The 19774-nt window shown below is 43.9% G+C and overlaps 2 protein-coding genes across 4 annotated transcripts in view; one reads left to right on the plus strand and one right to left on the minus strand.

Annotated features, from left to right (window-relative positions):
• SLC5A8 (solute carrier family 5 member 8) overlaps positions 1-3783 on the minus strand; it is a 29473-nt gene extending 25690 nt beyond the window's left edge. For both annotated transcript variants that reach the window (XR_007776540.1, XM_009086633.4), the window contains exons 1-2: positions 3134-3783; positions 994-1059 (exon numbers count right to left, since the gene is read on the minus strand). Coding sequence is in view for 1 of the 2 variants with exons in the window: in XM_009086633.4 (XP_009084881.2) it covers positions 994-1059; positions 3134-3466 (399 nt within the window). In the remaining variant the exon portion in view is untranslated. The remainder of the gene's footprint in view (positions 1-993; positions 1060-3133) is intronic.
• Positions 3784-16702: 12919 nt separating this feature from the next.
• UTP20 (UTP20 small subunit processome component) overlaps positions 16703-19774 on the plus strand; it is a 63362-nt gene continuing 60290 nt past the window's right edge. For both annotated transcript variants that reach the window (XM_050969705.1, XM_009086631.4), the window contains exons 1-5: positions 16703-16840; positions 17446-17526; positions 18651-18717; positions 18896-19028; positions 19510-19698. In XM_050969705.1, coding sequence (XP_050825662.1) covers positions 16796-16840; positions 17446-17526; positions 18651-18717; positions 18896-19028; positions 19510-19698 — 515 coding nt within the window. In that variant the 5' untranslated portion in view covers positions 16703-16795. The remainder of the gene's footprint in view (positions 16841-17445; positions 17527-18650; positions 18718-18895; positions 19029-19509; positions 19699-19774) is intronic.

The following is a 19774-nucleotide window of genomic DNA, read 5'->3' on the forward strand; positions in this document are numbered from 1 at the left end:
TTAGCTCTTCCAACTTATGCAACTGTGATGTCTTCATATGTGCTGGTGAAACAGTGTCAGGTTTCACACATGCCAGCACTCTACTTTTTCCATGAACTTGTGTATCTGTTAAAACCAGCTAAGAAGCACTGCTCAAATGAGTAATGAGCACTGCATTGGGAACTATCTTACTGGTGCAAGTGTGATTGCCCTGCGACTTCTGGTGTGCCTTTAAAAATACAAAAATAGACAAAAACAAGCATGTACCTTAAAAAGGTGTACTTTGAATTACCCATAAGTCCACTTCAAAACTGTGAAAAGAACACACTTTTGTTCTGGTGCATTTGACATATGCTCACTGACATTTAGAAGCTGTGGTCCCATACTGATTCTTTGAAAGGGCCAGATACAGCAAACTGTACCAACAATAATATAAGAGATTGCTTTAGTTTAACATTCCCCAGTAATCTTCTAATTCTCAGTTTGCAGACAGACATCTAGGGTTTTTCCGAGATGTCTAGTGGTGGTGGTGCAAACCCTTGAGCAGTAAGTAAATGACAGTTCCTGACAGCCTTTTTTGTCACCTCTCCCTGACCCTTAAGAATTAGTCAGGCTCCCAGAATCCACCCAGCAGAGGATGAAAACTGTCGCTGTAGATAACTGGCGCACGTTTGCATTTTGAACTCATGGCAGGTTTCTCCAGCAGGCAAGTGAATGACTGCTCTTCACACTGCTACCCTGTAGTGAAGGGTTGCTCGTCTCTTGGCGTGGTGCTGATGCCAAGTGACAGCTCTGGGTATTCAACAGCACCCACAGAGACCCAGGAGGCAGGTAGCCCAGCACCAGCTCCCCACCACATTGCTGTGCAGCAGAAAGAGCTTTGTTTGTCCTGCTCCCAGCCCCCCCAGGCACTGTGGTAACTTCATCAGCTGCTCGGAGAAAACAGCCAGTTACACCCAACCAAATAATTCTGGTGGCCCCAAGGACCACAGAAGAGCTTTGACGTTTACTTGCCGTTTGTATTATGAAAAGGACCGTTCCACAGAGGCGTAGATATTTATTAAACCGAAGTTCTAAATACTGCAAAAAAGAAGACAAAACAAATGCTTATATTGAAATTCGGCATTATTGATAGGACTAGAATGAAGTGACATGCAATACAGAAAGAGCAAAATGTAGTTTTTACATTTTCATGAATGGCCAAAACTCCTAGAGTCCCCTTGTTTGATATCTCTTTCAACCTGGTTTTCTTTACAGACCTCTCTAGTGGGTAATAACACACAAACAAGTGAAGCAGACATAAGCTAGTCACTATACAAAGGTGTCTACAGAGAAGACTAGAACACATTATCACAGAATCACTAAATATGCTGAGTTGAAAGGAACAAAGATACACAAGAATCATCAAGTCCAACTCTTGACTCTGCACAGGGAAACCTAAGAGTCGACAATGACATAGGAGCCAAGAAACAGAACCCACTAGTTTTGTGAAATCAGAGAGAAAAAGAAAAAAGAAAACATTGTGACTATTCCTACATCTTAGTGTGGAAACTCTGGCATTTTGTGTTTCCATCCGAACTGCTGCAAGAGAGGGCAAAAGATTTTCAGTGGTCAGCAGCTTCTCCCCATGTTAACCTCACCTTCTGCACTGCTCAAGGCAGCCTGATATATTCTACTGGTAAGTCAAAAATTTATCCTTTTGTGAAACAGGAACCCTCACTTTTCTATCAAGGTTGGACAGCACAACATCTAAATTAGTCTGTCATGCTGGAGAGCAGATTTCTTACCACCATCTGTCCTAAAAACCCTCTTGGTGTGTGCTTGTACAACAGAAGTTTCATTTGCCTGACAAATCTGTTCAATCAACACAGATAAACACTGAAGCACCTCAAAGGGCTCACTCATGAACTAAGCATTTAAAATGTGATCTGTGAGCATGTCCACACAAGGAAGCAGTCTTGAACTCCTAGACAGACACAACAGGTTGATAGAAATCTGGACTCTGTCCAGAAATAGAAGATATCTCTTTTATAGGTGCATTACTGTTTCAATGCCAAGATAATCAGTGAGTTTCTGGTAATGATGATAAGCCTTTATTTAAAAGAGCCTTATTTAAGTATCATCATGACAGTCCAAAGATTAGTAGATTAAAATACACTGGAAGACACCAGAGATTTCTGTTGGTGAATTCTTATCTAAATTCACTAACAGAAATCTTGTTTTCAGCCTTCAGTGCTGCAATGTCTCTGCTCAGTGTAATAAAATGCTAAAGACCAAAGTAGCCAGTCAAGGACTTTCACCTGCACTGATGCTCCTTTCCCAAAGTCCTCTGCAAAATGAGCAGTTTGCTTCCAAATCTGCAGCTAGGAACTATCTCCATGCAGGAAGATAAACAGGTTGCATGGACATTTTGAATCAGAAGAAAGCACTGACCAGATGCTTTGCCATCTCAAAACCACCAGACTCGACCTGTGATTATCCCACTACCTCACCTGTGCTGATGGCTATAACTTTAACTTGTATGCTGTGCTTAAACTGGCTCAGCCTCATTATGGTGGAAGAAAACTTTCACAGACAGAGAGCATTTGCTGACCTCCTTGTATAATCATGAGGGAGAAGACATTCAGTAGTGTAAACAGCCTCAGGTGACAAGGAGTCTCTTCAAAATCTCTAGGAACAGCACAAATACATATTCTGCCAAAGGGTGACATTTGTGGTTGCACCTAAGCTTAAAAATCAACCTGGAGGAAGCGTGATATGATGCGATAACTCTGGTTCCTATAGTAGATGCTTTTGTGCTGTGGTTTGGGTATATTAATTACAGATGATTAATGACATGTCACCATCCAACCTGCATTAGGATTACTCCACCTACTGAACTGAGTATCTGGCATGAGGAAACAAATCTGGCATGACACACAGCTCCTGAGCTAAGGCACCAGGGCTGAGCATCACCTGCCTGCAGAGACAGTGTGGGCAGACTTGGGGACAGAGAGGGTTGCAGCCTGCTCTCATGAGTGTGGTGACATAGGACAGCCTAGAGTGCAGGGAATTTGGGGGAAGAGAAGGTGGAGGGCAGACACGTAGAAAGTAGGCATGAGAAGCCTCCCAGCTCCCTAAAAGCTGGGCAGGGCTTCTTTCCACTCCACCTTACCTCATAGGTGCTGGTAATACCCAGCTTGTAGAAGACAGGCAGGAAGATCTCAGCACTGCACAGCACCACCAGGCCGTAGGTGATGGCAAAGATGCAGAAGATGGCACCATAGCGGTAGATCTCAGCAGGGGTGCCCAGCACCGTGACGGCTGACATGAAGCTGGCTGTGAGGGAGAGTGCCACCGGGAGGGCACTCATGCTGCGGCCTGCCATGAGGAAGTCCTTTGATGTCTTCTGCCCGCCTCCCACGAAGGCGTAGTAGATGCCAATGATGGCTGAGATGAGCAGCATAGCCGCGAAGACCACATAGTCCCACACGGTGAAGCGCCCCATTCTACCCGAGGAACTCACCCTTGGAACCAAGAATCTTCCCCAAAATCAGAGGGGCTGCTGCTGCCTCCGCAGGGCTGGCACGGGATGGCATAAGCAGGAGGAAGCAGATAGGAACGGGCCCCCAGGGAGGTGCCCCCCGCCGGGGCTGGGGCAGGTGCGGTGCGGTGACACCAGCGGGACAGAAGCGGAGGGGCGATGCGGTGTCACCGAGTGGGACAGGTGCGGAGCGCTGCGGTGTCTGCCGCCGGGACAGGTCGCTGCGGAGCGCCCCGCGATGTCCCTGCCGAGTGTCCCCGGGCGGGAGCGGGCTGCGCCGGGAGCCGCTGTGCGAGTGCCGCAGCCGGGACGGCGGGCGGGCCTTATACGGTGCCGGTGCCCGCTCCTCCCAGCGGCGCTGAGCGCCCCCGCGGAGCGAGAAGGGGCGGCGATCCCGGGCCAGGGCAGCCCGCCCCGCGCCTCCGGGCTGCGGGACGGCCCCACGGCACAGCCCCGCCTGAACGCGGTTACCCCGCAAACTTGAGTCGCGGTCCAGAGCTTCTAGAGGGAAGGCATTTCACTCGAGAGCTCCACAGGATGGGGAACCTAGCCTCGCTCATTAGCATATTCCACCATCTCCCCAAAGGGCTGAGGTGAAAATATCATTTAATATATACATTTCCATGAGTTGTGCAATCTGGAAGGAAACTCACTGAATCAGATTTACCAAGACAAGTTGCTGAACACTGCAGTTGTGCAATAGGGAAACCCTACTACCTGCACCGTGCTCACAGAAGTTTTACTAATCGTCTTCAAGTTCAGGAGTCAAAGTGCACAAGAATATCACAAATGGAGCTTCACACACCTTACCCAGAGAGGAATACACCAAAAACACCTATGGGATTTTTAGGTCATGATGTATGTCAAGTGATGGAGATGTGACTATTTCTATAGCTAGCAGTAGACAGAGGACTAACAGCAAATACCATATTTGGCCACTTTGCTATATATTAGCAACCCCAGATGGGGAATGAAGATTAAAGAATGCCAAAGCTGACTCAGATGTGTTTGACAGCAGTGCAGCCACACACAGCACACCTTGCAGCAGAGTTTAAAAGCTTTGCACAGTAGCTTTCCATCCTGAGCTGTACATTGGCAAAGTGCTATGCTGGAGGTGATTACCTAGTAAAAGTCAGAACCAGCTTGAGGATTAAAAATTACCCTGTTTTCCTTCATGGAAGGTAGAATAACTTTCCTTCCTGCCCAGCCTCTTCTGGCTCTCATCCACAGCTGGATAAGCTGGAAGTAGTCTTTGCTGCAAGTGCTCTGGGTTCAGCTCAAGGTGCTCTGAACTGCCCTTATCTGACCATTTTGAAACATGGTTTTCAGCAGCCTTCTGCATCTTAGACAGAAATGACCAGACAGACACCTGACAGCCAAGCACAGATGATGGAACTTTTCTCTCTCCTTGGGAGCTTTGGAATTGTATACCTTTTGAAGATTTTTCTGAGTGCATATTGGAAGGAGAGGGAACAGGTGGAAGTCTGATCTGGCAGGATTATTAAGCTGAGCTGTGAAATTATGTCTGATTTGGTCTAGATGCTTATCTGGGAATCTGTCCTTGAAGAGACAGAAGCTGGCCATGGTGTGCAAGTGGCATGTCCTAATCTCACCACTGCAGGTGAGGGCATCAGTCTCTGTAGCCCAATTACTCTCTAATTACTTATGCAATGAGTAAGAGCTTCCAGATGTCTTGTTGAGGAAGAGTGAAATAGAAACTTATGCTCTACACCTACCAATTAGGCTATTGCTTTATTGATCATCTGAAGTGGTTGCCCTAAATCAACTTCTGACAGTGTGAAAGATGATAAACCTTCCAAGCCAAGCTTCAATCAAAACCAGCACAACCCCACAGTGCAATGAACTGGTGTTGTCCAAAAAAACGTATTTGCTGTCAAAAAGCATGACCCCTTTTTCTCAGGAAGGATATAAACAGGCTCTGGCCCAAGACCACAGCTTGTGCTGCTCAGAGCTTCATGCTCAGTGTTCTTTGTTTGCACTTCTTCAGGAATTATGTTGCTCAAACCATTCAAACAATAACATGCATTTAAAGTATTAATTATACAGGATTAATACAATTTTGATTCAGCTTCTTTATAATTTTTGACATAATGTAAACACAGCAAGTGATAACATGTACTGGAAAACAGATCATGTTTCTTAACTGAAACACAAGCAGCTATGAGGAAATGCACATCACTCTGGTTTCACGTGGCATCCTTGGTCCTTTTACCAATAGTGTTAAGCAATTGTCTTTCACATGTCATCATGATCAATATGGCAAGAAAGGCTGGATACTCCCATGTGGATATTTCCATTTTTGGAACGAGCAGCAAATCTTCATGATGGCCGTATTCTAAATCACAGCAAGTGAACCTGGAGAACAGGACTAAATGTTTTTCTGGATTTTTCACACAGAGAACCAAATTAGCTCTATTGGTTTGTGCTGTGTAACAGAGACAGAATTGTAAGTATTTGCTTTTTCTCATTGCTACAATAGATATGTAAATGGCTTCCAAACTCAGAGAGTGTCTTTCATTATCTTCTTGTAACACTTTTGCCCCATCTCCACTGGGCCTTATGCGGTGTCTCATCTCACTGTGGCTGTGACTCTGTTTTTGTAAGACTACCGACATCAGTGGGACTCAGTGTTTAATAGAAAGAGGGGTAAGAGTCACATCTCTCCAGCACCCTCTAATAAAAAGGCCATGGATCTGACCAAACAAACCCCAGGCTGCCTATGGGCTCCAAATGGTTCCTTCCTTGTGATTGTATTGGGCTCATTTCCACTATGGGACAGCTCTGTGAGAATTTACTGGAAGTCTGTAGGGAAGGACATTCCCTTAATGTTATTTTTCATGTGGATAGGCCACTGCACTGGGAGATCACTAGGATGTATTTTCTCCTGTGGATGAGACAAATATATTGAGCCCTGAACTTGGAGAGATGCTGCCTAAGTTGTGAAAATAGACTTTCAGGGATTATCCTGCTTGTAGGCAAATGTGGGCATGGGCAAAAACAACTGTAAGTGAGGGAGGGGAACACTGGAGGCCTGGTGACCATTGTTCAGTGATGATGCAAGACCTTTTACATTTTGCTTTGGCAGCCTGGGAGCTCTCCAACTTCCAGTAATTTTTGCTTCGTTTCAGACTATGTGGGGTTCAGCTGTACCTACACCAGGTGAGCTGAGTTTGCAGATCAAGAACAGTTCATGGTCAATTTTATTGACCTGTGTAGTGCCAGGACCAGCCATTGTTCTCTGCTGCTTACACAGGGATCTGTTTGGAAGCCTTGCCAGAAAACGGCTGACTGTTGGTAAAAACAAACAAACAAAATAATTTCAAAACAAAATCAGCAAAAATGGATGATTTGTTAGGAAATCTGGGATGTGGAATGATGCCCTGTATATATGTATAGGTACATGTATGCATGTGGAAGGTGTTTGCACTTCATGCAATGATCACAGTACACCATAATCAAATCTAGAGAGATCGGGGCCTCAGAAAGATTAAGGAGTTACCAGTTGCATTGAAGTAGATGGGAAAAAATGCAGGCTCCCATAAATGTTCCTGTTGAAAGGAATACTGCTGCAGGAGCTGAACCTCTATTAGGGGAATGGTGAAACCATTTGAAAGACCTTAAAAACACAGCACTGCAGGCAAAGCTTCTCATCTTCTTAAGTTCACAGGCAACCACACTAAGACACAGAGATATGAGGACCTAGATTCAATTTACTCCTCCATTCATGGAGCTACCAGTTAAATTTCCTTTATGTCACAGTTAGTGTTAGGAATAACATATCAAAATTAATCATTTACTCCTAATTAGACTGTCTGATTTTTCTCACAATGCAGTACTTCAAGTAAAAATGCACTTTTACTTTTGGAAGATTTTCATGGCAGCAACTGCTTCCTATACAGCATCACCTGTCACCTTGAAAAGCCTGTTGCATTTTGGTGTAAAGGAAGCTCATTGCTGATGGTGTTTCATATTTCTGAACATCAGTTAGGGTGTTTGAATACACCCTAATTTCCTCTACGTGCTGTGCTTTTCCACACACTGCTGTTTTGAATTGCTGGGCATAGTATAGCTAGTTACCTTACTACTACCACCACTGGCTTTGCTTCTCCTGGTTTAATGCTCCTGATGTAGTTTAATCCCAGGCAGCAGCTAAGCACCATGCAGCTGCTCAATCACCACCTGCCCTCCACCTTGCAGTGAGGAGGAGAGATGGAAAAAAAAAGAAAAGCAAAACTCATGGGTTGAGATAAGAGCAGTTAATTAAGTGAAACAAAATAAAATCTAATAATAATATTTATAATGATGACAATATTAATAATTTTAATTAAAAGGGGTGGCAGGAACACAAAATAAACTAGCAATGCACAATACAATTGCTCACCACCCACTGACTGATGGCCAGCCCACACCCGAGCAGCAATTCGCATCTCCTGGCCAACTCCTCAGTTTATATACTGGGGATGATGTTCTGGTATGGAACAGAACATCATCCCTTTGGCTAGTTCAGATCAGCTGTCCTGGACATGCTCCCTCCCAGTTTCTTGTGCACCTGCTCATTGGCAGAGCATGGGAAACTGTCTTAGCTTAGGGTAAGCACAACTTAGCAACAATAAAAACATCAGTGTGTTATCAACACTCCTTTTATACTACATTCAAAATGCAGCACTGTACCAGCTACTAAAATAAAATTAACTATCCCAGCCAAAATCAGGGAAGATGTCTTAATCTCCCACAGTCTTGTTTAGTGATTTTCTTAGCTTTCTTTTCAGTTACTTTTTTGTCAGCTCTTTTTCTGTTAATACTGTTTGGACATGACAGAATTACCCTGAAAGGGGATTCAGAAGAGCATCATATCATCATCAATATTCCTTGTGAAATTTGGATGAGTTTCTTAGAAATAGTCACCTGGCACATGTATTTTGACCACAGGGATTTTCTTTTACAGAGATGTCCCATAATTGGTACCTCTTTATTTCCAGTAACATCACTAGGGCACATTTCCAAGGATCCTTTTCTTTTTTCTAGTAGTAATTTTACAGAAGTGCCTCTTGCACAGACTGTGTTCTGCGTTCTGTTTGTGGGCAATAACAAGGTTGCAATGATATTTGCAAGTGTCTTATGTCTTAAAAAAACACCATAAACATAACAAGTTAAATATTTCAAGAAGCATGGTTCCCTAATTCCATGTCTGTTGTATTTCCAATCCTCATCCTATCCAAATCCTATATTTGAAGAGGTGTAGAATTGGGAAAGGTCTTTGCTTCAGACCCTAATCATTAGGAAGTCTTTCAGGGTAACAACTTTTGCTTGAAGTGTTTGTCCTCTCATGCTTGGCATGTCTGGGACACAAGGACAGAAAGTGATTTGCAAAGAAAGAGATCAACAAGGAGAAAAGTGCCAAAGAGTCATAGAAGTCATGGTTTATGTTGACATTTTGAATGACACCCTCTAAGTTGTTTGTTTTTTCTGTGTTCACATTCCACTGAAATTCAAATGAATACAGTTTGTAAGGAAAATAATTTAAATGTGAGTACTTAATGGTCTTGAGAAGGGAACTTTATATTGTGTAACCCACTAATACCAACATACCTTTTAAAATCAATAGTGAGTGCTCCAGGATTGAAGGAAGTACTTAAGTTAGCCTTGACTACTGAGCATTTAAATCTGAATGATTAGGAGTCTATAATGCATTTGCTGGAGAATTCTCCTCTTTCATCTAAAAGAACAAATTTCAAAATGTATTTATGGACTGTCCATGCAGTGAGATGTAGCATACAGAAATACTTGCTCACAAGAACAATTAGTATGGGAATAAAATTGTGGTACAGATTTTACTTCTTTAACTCAAATGGATAAATAAGTTACATGTTTGAACTTTATTCCCATGGCTTTGGGATCTTTTGTTTATTTAAAGTGTTCAATTCTGCATCAACAGAATTACAATTCAACCAGTTTGCTTACTTGCAGTTAATGTATGAGAAAAGGCTGTCAAATGTTCACCAGAATGATGAACAAAAATCGATTTTTTTTTTCTGAGTCAATTTTTCTGAACTTCTGTATTGTTTCTTTTGTTTCCCCTCTTTTTTCCACTACCAGCTATCCAAACTAGCTCAGATTACATGTTCTAGCTGATGTTATTTTGATATGTGTTTGCTTTAGGTGTACCATGTAGGATACTTCGGTTATGCAGCTTGGCTCCCTGCTGAAGGAGACAGGTTTTTCAGACAGAAACTGTTGCTTTGATATGCTCCCTGGAGGAGCCTGCCTCTTTGCACTTTCTACAGAGGAAGCCTCTAGACATGAGCCTGCTAACTCTGTCACTTCAAAACACTCTGAAAAATGTTGCCTGCCACTGCCCCAGTGACCTAACTAGCTTTTTTATTATTTTGATTTATTTTTCCATATTTTTTCACTATCCAGTGTCTATCACCAGTTCTGACACCTCCCTTATTACCTGCCTCCCATCCTTCTTTGTAATTGCTACTGCTGAATCCCCTGTGATCCCTCAATCCTTTCATCTCCACCCCCATCTCTTCACATTAAGAAACTTTCTCATCCTCCTTCCTCTCACACTTCTACAAGAATCCCCTTCCTTTTGGACTCACAGTCCCATGAGGCATTTCCCTCAAAATTGCTGTTTCCTATCCACTTCATTCTTCCAATTTTTTAATGTCTCTAGGAACTGACTGCCTTGCCTCTCTTTTAAACCCCTTTTTGATCATCTTCAGTTCTTCTTCTACTCTCTGCGAAGGCTGCCCATGCTGAGATCACACAAACACATACATTGCTTGGAAATGTTTGAAAGCAGTTATGCATATTTACATCAGCTCTACGTGTTTAATTGCTTTGTTTGTCAGACATCCTCAAAGCAAATCCATCACCAAAAGTAGATAAGGAAGGAGGTTTTTCCCTCAGGTTCCAACCATCTGCACCTGTTGACTTTGGCTTGGTTTGTTTCTTCTGTTTTCCTCTATAACGTGAGATTTGTTACACCTATTTCTGATGCTATCTAGACGTTTCAAATAGCAAAGCCCTGTTTTTTCTGGAGAGTGGAAACACTGCCAGCATCCTTGGTCTCTCCCAAGATGCTGCTGGAACACACTGTAGGTTTTTTGGCCTCTTGCACTGCAGTCTTATTGCTGTTGCAGGATGCTAAGGAGGTGGTCTGTGGTGGGTGGAGGACAGTGGATATGTGTCATGCAGATGTTCATGACCAAACTCCATGGCAGGAAGACTATTAATCCAGGCACACTGGGACTCTTAAAATTAATGTCTTTTGCTTTAGTGTATTGCTATCCAGTGTTAGCATGTGCTCAAATAGACTACTGAGTGGGGTTTGATGAAAATGTGGATTTGGGGCTAAGGCAATGGAGAAGAAATAATAATTTTAATATGATTTTTTAAATAGGCAAAAAAAAATTGTATTGATCTAGCATCATAAACCCTCCACAGCTTCTGCACAGTCAGGTTAATGCCATGTGATAGTGTCAGCAGTTTGCAGACTTGGCGAATGATGTGATGCACAAGGAAGCACAGCAGTAAATGGTAGTCAAGGAGAAGCATTTTGGCTGCAGCTGGATTTAAGGGACTCCATCTCTTGGTACAGCAGATGTTCTGTATCTGTACAGTAGCATTAGCTGATCCTGATTTTAAAGGGGCTCGTATCATCTCACATCAAATGAGGTGCTGGTGGGCACCCTGCAAGTGATCTTCTCCTGGCTATGAACACCAGGTGAAAGATAGCCCTCTGTGCAGCCAGCAGCTATAGCCAAAGAGGTGAACTGCACCCCTGTGCTAAGTGCTTGCCCAGTTCAAGCAGCCAGGACTTCATCTGCTTCAGAGTCTTTTGGGTTTTCTCTCTTACTTGGAGATAGCGGCTCATTTTCTTTTCCTTTATTACTGAAGTGTCAATCTCCACCTAGATATCTCTGACACAGGGATTTATTGTTTCAGTATGTTTGTTTTATCAGTTCTTTCAATGGCTCCTATTTGATCTGATCATAAATTAGACCCACAAATCAGTATTGAAAGCAGGAGCAGTGTCCAAAAACTTACTTAAATTTTATTATAAGAAGGGACAGCCCTTTTTTTTTTTAAATTTAGTGTTAGCAACATCTCTGCAGTGACAGCATTAATAACTTTTTTTTTTGGTGTTTTTTTGGTTGGTTCACTGGTTGGTAGGTTGGTTGGTATGGTTTGATTTTTTGGTGTTTTATTGGGTTTTTTTCTGCTTTATATGGACCAATATTGGAAATTTCTCATAAATATCTGCATTTTAGCAGCTGGTACGAGCAGCTTATGACACAGTGGAAGTGCCAAGAAGGGCTGCTTTTTCTCTTGATGTTGTATAACTTCTTCCACTTTTCTAAGGTACTCAGAAATATTTCACTCAACAGTACACATCAAAATTCGACTGCGTCCTAGCAGTCTCAGCTTAAGGGTATGTATGTTTAAATGTTTTTTCCTTACAGTACACTGCAGAGCTGAGATTATTAGACTCTTTCTTTGGAGTTTCAGCTTTTGTACACTATGTCTCTTGGATCTATGAGATCAGAAATGGATAACTGAAGTACTGACTCTATTGGAACCTGAAAGCAAAGTTACAGCTGCATGAATACTATGACAGTTGAAACTTCAAATAAGAAAAGAAAAAGCAGCAAATTAATTAGCCAAAACATCAAACCTACATACCTAACTTTCATTGCATGAATGAGATGGATGCAGAGATATGAAGAACAGTACCAATTGCTTTGTACATTACCTTCTATTCCATGCCAGGAACATACCATTCCTTTCAGTGAGCCTGGCCTTATTTTTCCCTGAATGGCATGCTGTAAACAGACTGTTAGTAGTCCCAGACACATGACAGACAGTCTGAAATCCAGATAGTTTCTGTCAAATCCAAATGCCCCTCATTTTAATGGTGACCATGAAATGCGGGAGAGCATTCACATCTCTTTTGGGGAACAAGACCATCCTGCCTTTTAATTTTCCTTTCTATGCAGCATGATTCCTCTGTGAATCCTCTTCCTGCTGCTTCTATTACTGTTGCTTTCAACAAGGCTGTAGCCAGTTCTGTTGCTGCTGCTGTGGCAAAGCAATGGATGAGGAACAACAGCAGCAACCACCACTGCAAACCTCTCCTGTCCTGGGGCTGTCTATACATGTGTCTGTGCAGAAATCAGACTCTTTTTCTTTCTAATACAAATAATTTCTAAAACTTTCTTCTCCACCAAAAAAAAAAAAAACCAAAAACAAAACCAGAACAAAGCAAAACTAAGAAAACAAACTAAACAAAAACAAAAAACAAAACAAATAAAAATCCCCAAAACCAAAACAAAACAAAAATCCCCAAACAACAAAGAGAAAACCAAAGCCTAAAAAACCCAGGTGTGGGTTCCTACTGGGCAGAAAACTAGCATGAATCAAACTTTTGCCAGGGACTGTATAGATGATTTATTGGTGTGGACAGTCCCTGTGCCCTGGTGCTGTTCAGTTTGCTTCAAGAGTTGGGGCTAGTACAGCCCACCTATTTCAGCTCTGCAGCAGGACACTGACTTGAAATAGATGAGTCACTGGCCTAGGTTTGTCAAGAGTTGAACCAGGTTGTCAGTGTCCCTTTCTGTGATGAAAGTCCATAAGTTCAGAATATTTCAGACAGAAAATCTGGGATCTAAATTCCAGCCCCTTGTTCCAACCCTTCTGTTCAGCAAACCTAAGGGTTTACCCTTCTCCCCATGAAATTCTCCCCATGACTCAGCTAGCATTGACCTGGAGTTGCATTATTTGCAGAATTTCTATGCTCCAGGCATATTAGAAAAAAATGTGGCCCAGCAGTTCCACCACATTGCAGAGCAGGATTCCAGTATCTTGTCTGCTTTGATTTTGAAGTGCTCTCAACAACATCCTACATAATCCTGTGGGGTTTTCTCCCGCAAGGCAAGGCAAAGTGCCAGCTAGAAGCTGAGGAGGAAACTGGCAGTGAAAATATGTCATTGTGTTACAAAGGGCTCATCTTACTTTGCAGTCAAATTTAAAAATTAGATTGCTTCAGTTGAAAGAATACACCAAACTGCATGATACACTTGTATAACCTGCCTTCAACTCATGCCAGCTTTTCCCTACAGGAGGATTCTAAAGAGCTCCTGTGATGCAATAGGTTTACAGCCACATCCACCCCAGCCTCTGCACCCCACCTGTGTGGTGACTCGTGACAGGCAAAGAGAAAGGCTTCTGGGTTCACAACCAGCTCAGATAACTGTTTATTGTCTCTAATATTTGATTGATCAATCTAGCTTTGGGCATCCGAGATTAGAAGTTGTTTGGTGAAATTCACAGTTGTTTCTGTTCATCTATTAGCCTGTTATATTTCATTTTGAAAGGAAAAATCCTCGCACAAGATAATTACCTATGCAAACTCCACTATGCCTCTGTGCATATGGTAGGAAAATGAAAATTTGATCTAACTCCTGTGCATCTATGCAATCTACAATGTCCTCTGGTTAAAAATAGTCTGACCTAGCTGCTCATTGTCTTGTGTCAGGTAACATGTCCTTTAAGTCAGAAACTCAAGAGTCATATGGGCTTCTGGAACATGTGCTGTGCTTGTGATTAATACACATAAAATATGACAGAAGTAGGGCAACTCAGTAACCCTGTCTGGATACAATGTATTTATGTAGTTATTGAGCCATGCCATGTGGGGAGCACCCACAGGGTCAGTTGTAGATATGCACATATAATGCAGTCATCCAAACTTCCTGAGGTTACCAGTTCTAGGATTAATGCTATTCTAACACAGATGTTTCGAGTACAAGAATACATCTAGAGCTTCAGTGAATAGAAAAGGAGCCTGAAGTTGATGCTCAAAGGCGGACACATGCATTTTAACCATGGAGGGTATCTGAGAGGAATTCTGCCCTGTGAGACCATCCTGGGTTAAATATCGAGATATTTCACCCCAATTACCACTATTAGGCTAAACTACAGACTACCAAAGGCAAGCCTGCTTTGCTTCTACATAAAGTGGGTCTGCCTCTTGCTGAGTCCAGCAAGTAGATTTAGAACTGCAGGAATAAAAAGCCCAGGAACAGAAGAGACACGTATCTTAGACCTGTTTCAGGAGTGCTGATGGATTAGAGTTAGGGACTGGTGGCTGTAGTCCACACTGGGTGTTTGAAGAAGTCAGATCTGAATTGGTGACTACTTTGGTAGACATGCATGCACTATTTTACAAAGGTTTCCTCTACATGCCTCTACAAGTATTACTACCAATAAGCCACTGCTCTTCAGAAAGCCATCTGCTTTTAATTTTTAATGCCTGTAGCATAAATTTCTGAAGGAGAATTGCTGGCAGGAACCATCAGATAATCACAGGGTGCTGGAGCTAGGGCTTGCCCAGAGATGGGAAAACCACATCTCTTACTGGAAAAGTAAAAGTCCTGAGGCTTGAGGCATTGCAGTCAGAGGGGAGTGTATGTAGTAAAGATATTGTTAACATAGCTGCAGCTCATACACAAGTGGGGAAGGGCCCTTCTGGGTCACTGAACCTTGCCAGCTGAGGCACCAGACCTACTGTCCTGGCCATAGTAGTACTGATACCTGGGCTATGAGCCTGAGGCTCACTCAGGTGTACCTCCAAGTGTGGTATTCAGTGCTGGCTGACACGCAGTTCATGTGTAGCTCTTGCAACCAGAAACTCTCAGGAACATCAGCAGCTGCAGATTTAGCTTGTCTCAATCTTCAGAGAAACTGCCAGTTTACAAACACAAAAAGAGCATTTTAAGGCTTTTAAAAACTTCCTCTAATGTCTTTTATTTTTGCCGATGACGACTTCTGCAACAGTCAGAGCTCTTCTCCCCGTTACTGTACATGAATGTTAGATTTTTCTTATTTCCTTGGATGATTTTGCAGTGCATGCATCCCACAAAGTTCTACAACTCTATGAATAGATGTTATTCATAATGGAAAAAAAGATTACTGTTTTCCACAAGTATACAATAGGTAGGAGACACTAAGTGAATTTACTATCCACTTCTGGGAGGTTATTTGTGCTTTAAACAGTTGCATATTGGTCCCTAAGGTCTTGTGGATCTAGACCTCTCAACATGCTTTTGGCTGCACTTTCTATGGAGATATTTGGCCTTGAAATCACTTAAGCTAACCTTTTCAAACCTAAATGCCTAATTAGGCATTCTCTTCCCACCTAATGCAAACGCCAGAAGTCCTTTCTATTCCTACAGCAAAAGAACAAGGTTTAAAGCTGTCTCAGTAGCTCTGAGTCCACAGGTGCTGAAGCAAGCACGTTCCCCTACCTGCCCAGATGACTATCATGCTAATGGCTTACTGCCTGCCTGTGGGCAGCCTTTCTGGATGCACCTGGCACTGTTTAACCTGCTGGGTCTGTTCGAAGCTGTGGGTCCCTACGTGCTCCTAATCGTGAACTTCAGCCGTGCTCAAATCTGCCTGGGTGTCTTTCTGTCTGAACAGCCTGCAAGCCTGGTTTCTGACAGTGGCCTGGTCTGAACAGCCTGCAAGCCTGCTTTCTGACAGGGCCTTGAGCTGCCTGTAGCAGGCAGGACAGGCGGCCTCGGCAGGGAGAAATTCTCAAACTGGACAAGACGCAACCTCGAAAGGCCGCGTGGTTCTGAGCTGTCTGTAGTACACCTGCCCGCACCACAGCTCCTTAAGCTTCCCACCTCAACTTCACCTCCCACCTCACTCACACGTCCTCCCCCTCCTGCAACTGCAGCGACAGAAGCTCCCACAAGCCGTGGTATTGCAAGGGAGGACCAGTCCGTAACCATTTACTCTGGTGCGAGGACTTTGTCTGCGATGAACATTTTAGTTTAAATTGTTGAGGTCCGGACAAAAGTCACTACTGAGATCGGAGAGCTGGGCAGTGGCCGTTCCGGGACGAGCCATCAGTGCTGTGCTGTGGCCATAGCACAAACTGCTCTTCCCTGGGCATCGCCGCGGCCTCCCCCTGGTACAGAGGTGCCCCAGCCCGCCGCCCTACACCAGAGCGCACAGACAAAGGCGGAGAGGAGCTGCTCTGCCCACGGCACTCCGGAATCTCCGCTCGGTGCCAAGGCGAGACGGGGACGGGAAGGTCCCCCGGCTCCGAACAGAGGCCTCGTTCGGCATCGCCCGCCCCTTCCGCCGGCGGTCCCGCCCCTACTCCCGGCAGCCCGTGCCGGCATGGCGGCGCCTGGCGCCTAGGGCCGCACGTGTGGGACTCGCTGTGGCGCTCCCGCCGCCGCCAGCGCCACCATGAAGAGCAAGCCCACGGCCCACAAGTCGGGCAACACGCACCGGGTGAGCGCCCGCCCGGACGCGGCTGCTGGCCGGGGGAACGGAGCTCAGGCTTCCGCCGTGGGTGTTCGTTCAGTGGTCGTGCCCGGCTGCCGAAGCGGCACCGCGGCAGGAGCTCGAGGGTCGGCGGCGCGGCGGGCTCCGCTCAGCGCTGCGAGGGTCCCGGCCGGGGCTGCGGGGCCGGAGTGCGGCTGCTGCCCCGCACCCGGCAGCTCCGGCCGCCCGGTCACCGTCCCTGGCAGGCAGCAGGCTCACCGCCGCCCTAGCGTAGGGTATAATTCAGTGAAATTAACCAGGGTTATCTCAGGGAGGCTGAGAGCGGGGCAGTTTGCTGAAATCTGGGTAGATTTCTCTGCGTCTCTGTCATCGTGTTGTGCAGACGCGTGGGCTGCGAGCCTCGCTTTGCAGGTCGCGGGGGTAGAGGGTCGGTCCTGCTCCTTCCTGGGCGCTTTGCCTTCACCTTCTTATAGGGCTGATATTGAGGGGTATTGTCCGGCAGCCCCTCTTTAGAAGTGGGGCTTCTGTTTGCAGTGTGTGTGTGCTGTTGAGAGAGATTTGCAAGGGCTGTGCTCAGAATTGAGCAAGAAATGTGTCCTTTATTTTTCCAGTTTCTTACCTTCTCGGAGCGTCTGAGCAACATTAATATTGATATTATTCATCGGATTGACAGAACTGGGAGCTATGCTGAGGTGAGAGCAGCAACTGTGATTATTTTCTGAAATAACATCACAAGTAGACATACTCCATGAAAGAGTCACTTAAGAAATGTATTTAGGAGGAAATTGGAAAGGAGCTTCTGCAAGAACTGCTTTTTCTGGAGCCTCATTTCATGCTTTGTTCAATTTTACTTTTTTACCTGGTCTGCAGTATTGCCATTGAGGGACTTTGTCAGTACCACCCTGATGTCTTCCATGTGGCTGGTGGGCCTGTTTCTGAACATGAAGGATGCTGCTGTGTCATTTAGCAGTCCTAGGACCAGACTTATAAAGACTTGCATGTGTTGAGTAGTTGCAATAGAATCTGAAGTTTGAAAATCATAAGCTGGAAAAGACCTCTAAGATTACTGAGTCTGACTGTTAGCCCAACACTGTCAAGTTCATCATTAAACCATGTCCCCAAGTGCTACATCTGCACATTTTTTAAATATATCCAGGGATGATTATTCAGCCACTTCTCTGAGCAGCCTGTTCTAATGCCTGACCACCCTTTCAGTGAAGACGTTTTCCCTAATATCCAGTCTAAACCTCGTCTAGCACAACTTGAGGCCATTTCCTCTTGTCCTATCACTTGTCACGTGGGACACATCACTTGTTACCTGTCGACACCCACGTACTGGCAGCATGTGTATAAAGTAGGAGCATGTGTCTTCATAGATCACAAGGATCATTTCTATGTGTCATACAAATCATCATTATGATTATAGTGCTTTGCAGGTTATTGCCACCTGGCCTGCTGGATTGTTCTGAACTTCCCACTCCATAGCTGAGAGGATGCCAAAAGAAAATCCCAAGGCATTGTGCTGGGTAAACCATGGCTCAGCATCTTAGATTATCAAGGCCAGTCAACAGAAGTATAAAAAGCAATTATATAAACAAGTCCTGTCATCAGAAAATATTTTCAAATGTGTTTTGAATATTGAAAAAAAAAACCTTATTTGCAGGGAAACTCAATAGTGCCTGTTGAAATGAGTCATTAAGATTTCTTAGAACATTCTTTGTTTAAGGCACTTGATAGTTGTCTTCATTTGAACCTCTCATCTTTACAAGACACATTCAGTAGGGTTGGTAACTATTCTTCATCTTTGTTTTGGCAGGAGGTTGAAACCTACTTTTTCGAAGGACTGCGGAAATGGAAGGAGCTGAACCTCACTCGCCATTTTGGTACATCTTTATATTCATGGTTCCTGCTTCCCTTAGACTGCTAAATATGGTTTTTCTTCACCCAGAGCCCAGTGGGAGATTACTGACTGGGCTCTGGAGCACTGTTATTCTTTAACACCCCACATGCTTACCAGGGACTGGACTAGTTCTCAGGGTTTCTCTTTTGTTGTTTGAACAGTGCAATTCTATAATGAAGTGGCCAACAAATGCCAGTCCTTCAACCAGCTGGTTTATTACCAAAGTGCTGTTGTGCAGAGCTTGAAGACACATCTGCAAGTCGAAGGCAGTCTTGCTTACCAACCCCTGTTAAAGTAAGTATATGGTCACAAAATGTAGTCATAAGCCTTGATGGTATTAAAAGTAAGCATGATTCCTGTTGCAAGTGTTCTTTATCTTTATTGTGCTTGAGGAAAATAAGCAATGAGATGCCCAATGTTTTCATATTTCCCTGGTAGAGCTTTTTAGTTCTAAGTCTTCAAAAAATATAGTTGTGACAAGACAAACGAATTAGCTGGAGTGCTTACTAAATGTCAGACATTATATTAATGTGCTTTGTTTGATATTAATAATTTGGGGGGGTTTTTTTTATACTTCTGTCTGATTGATTTTTTGAAAATCTTAAGATTCTTGCCATCCACAGCTGCCTAATAGGTGATATTTTTGAAGAAGTGAGACGTAAAAGTGATGCTGCCTTTCTTTCCAAGGAGACTGTGCTGGATGATGCAATGTTTGACTAGGTTTTGACTGGTTTGTTTTTGAAATGCAGTAACACTGGTGTATTTTCTGAAACAGTCTAGTGGTGCAGCTGGCTCGAGATCTTCAGGCTGACTTCTATCCTCACTTTCATGACTTCTTCCTGGCCATCACCAAATTGTTGGATACACAGGATACAGAGCTGCTAGAATGGGCTTTCACCTCTCTTTCCTATCTCTACAAGTATTTGTGGAGATTGATGGTGAAAGACATACACAATATATACAGGTAAAAACCATATTTAATGTCTGTCTTGATCAGCAGCTACTAGAAGCTGTAGAAGTGTAGATGCCACACAAATACA

The sequence above is a fragment of the Serinus canaria genome, chromosome 1A (genome assembly GCF_022539315.1).
Source record: "Serinus canaria isolate serCan28SL12 chromosome 1A, serCan2020, whole genome shotgun sequence".
Lineage (NCBI taxonomy): Eukaryota > Metazoa > Chordata > Aves > Passeriformes > Fringillidae > Serinus > Serinus canaria.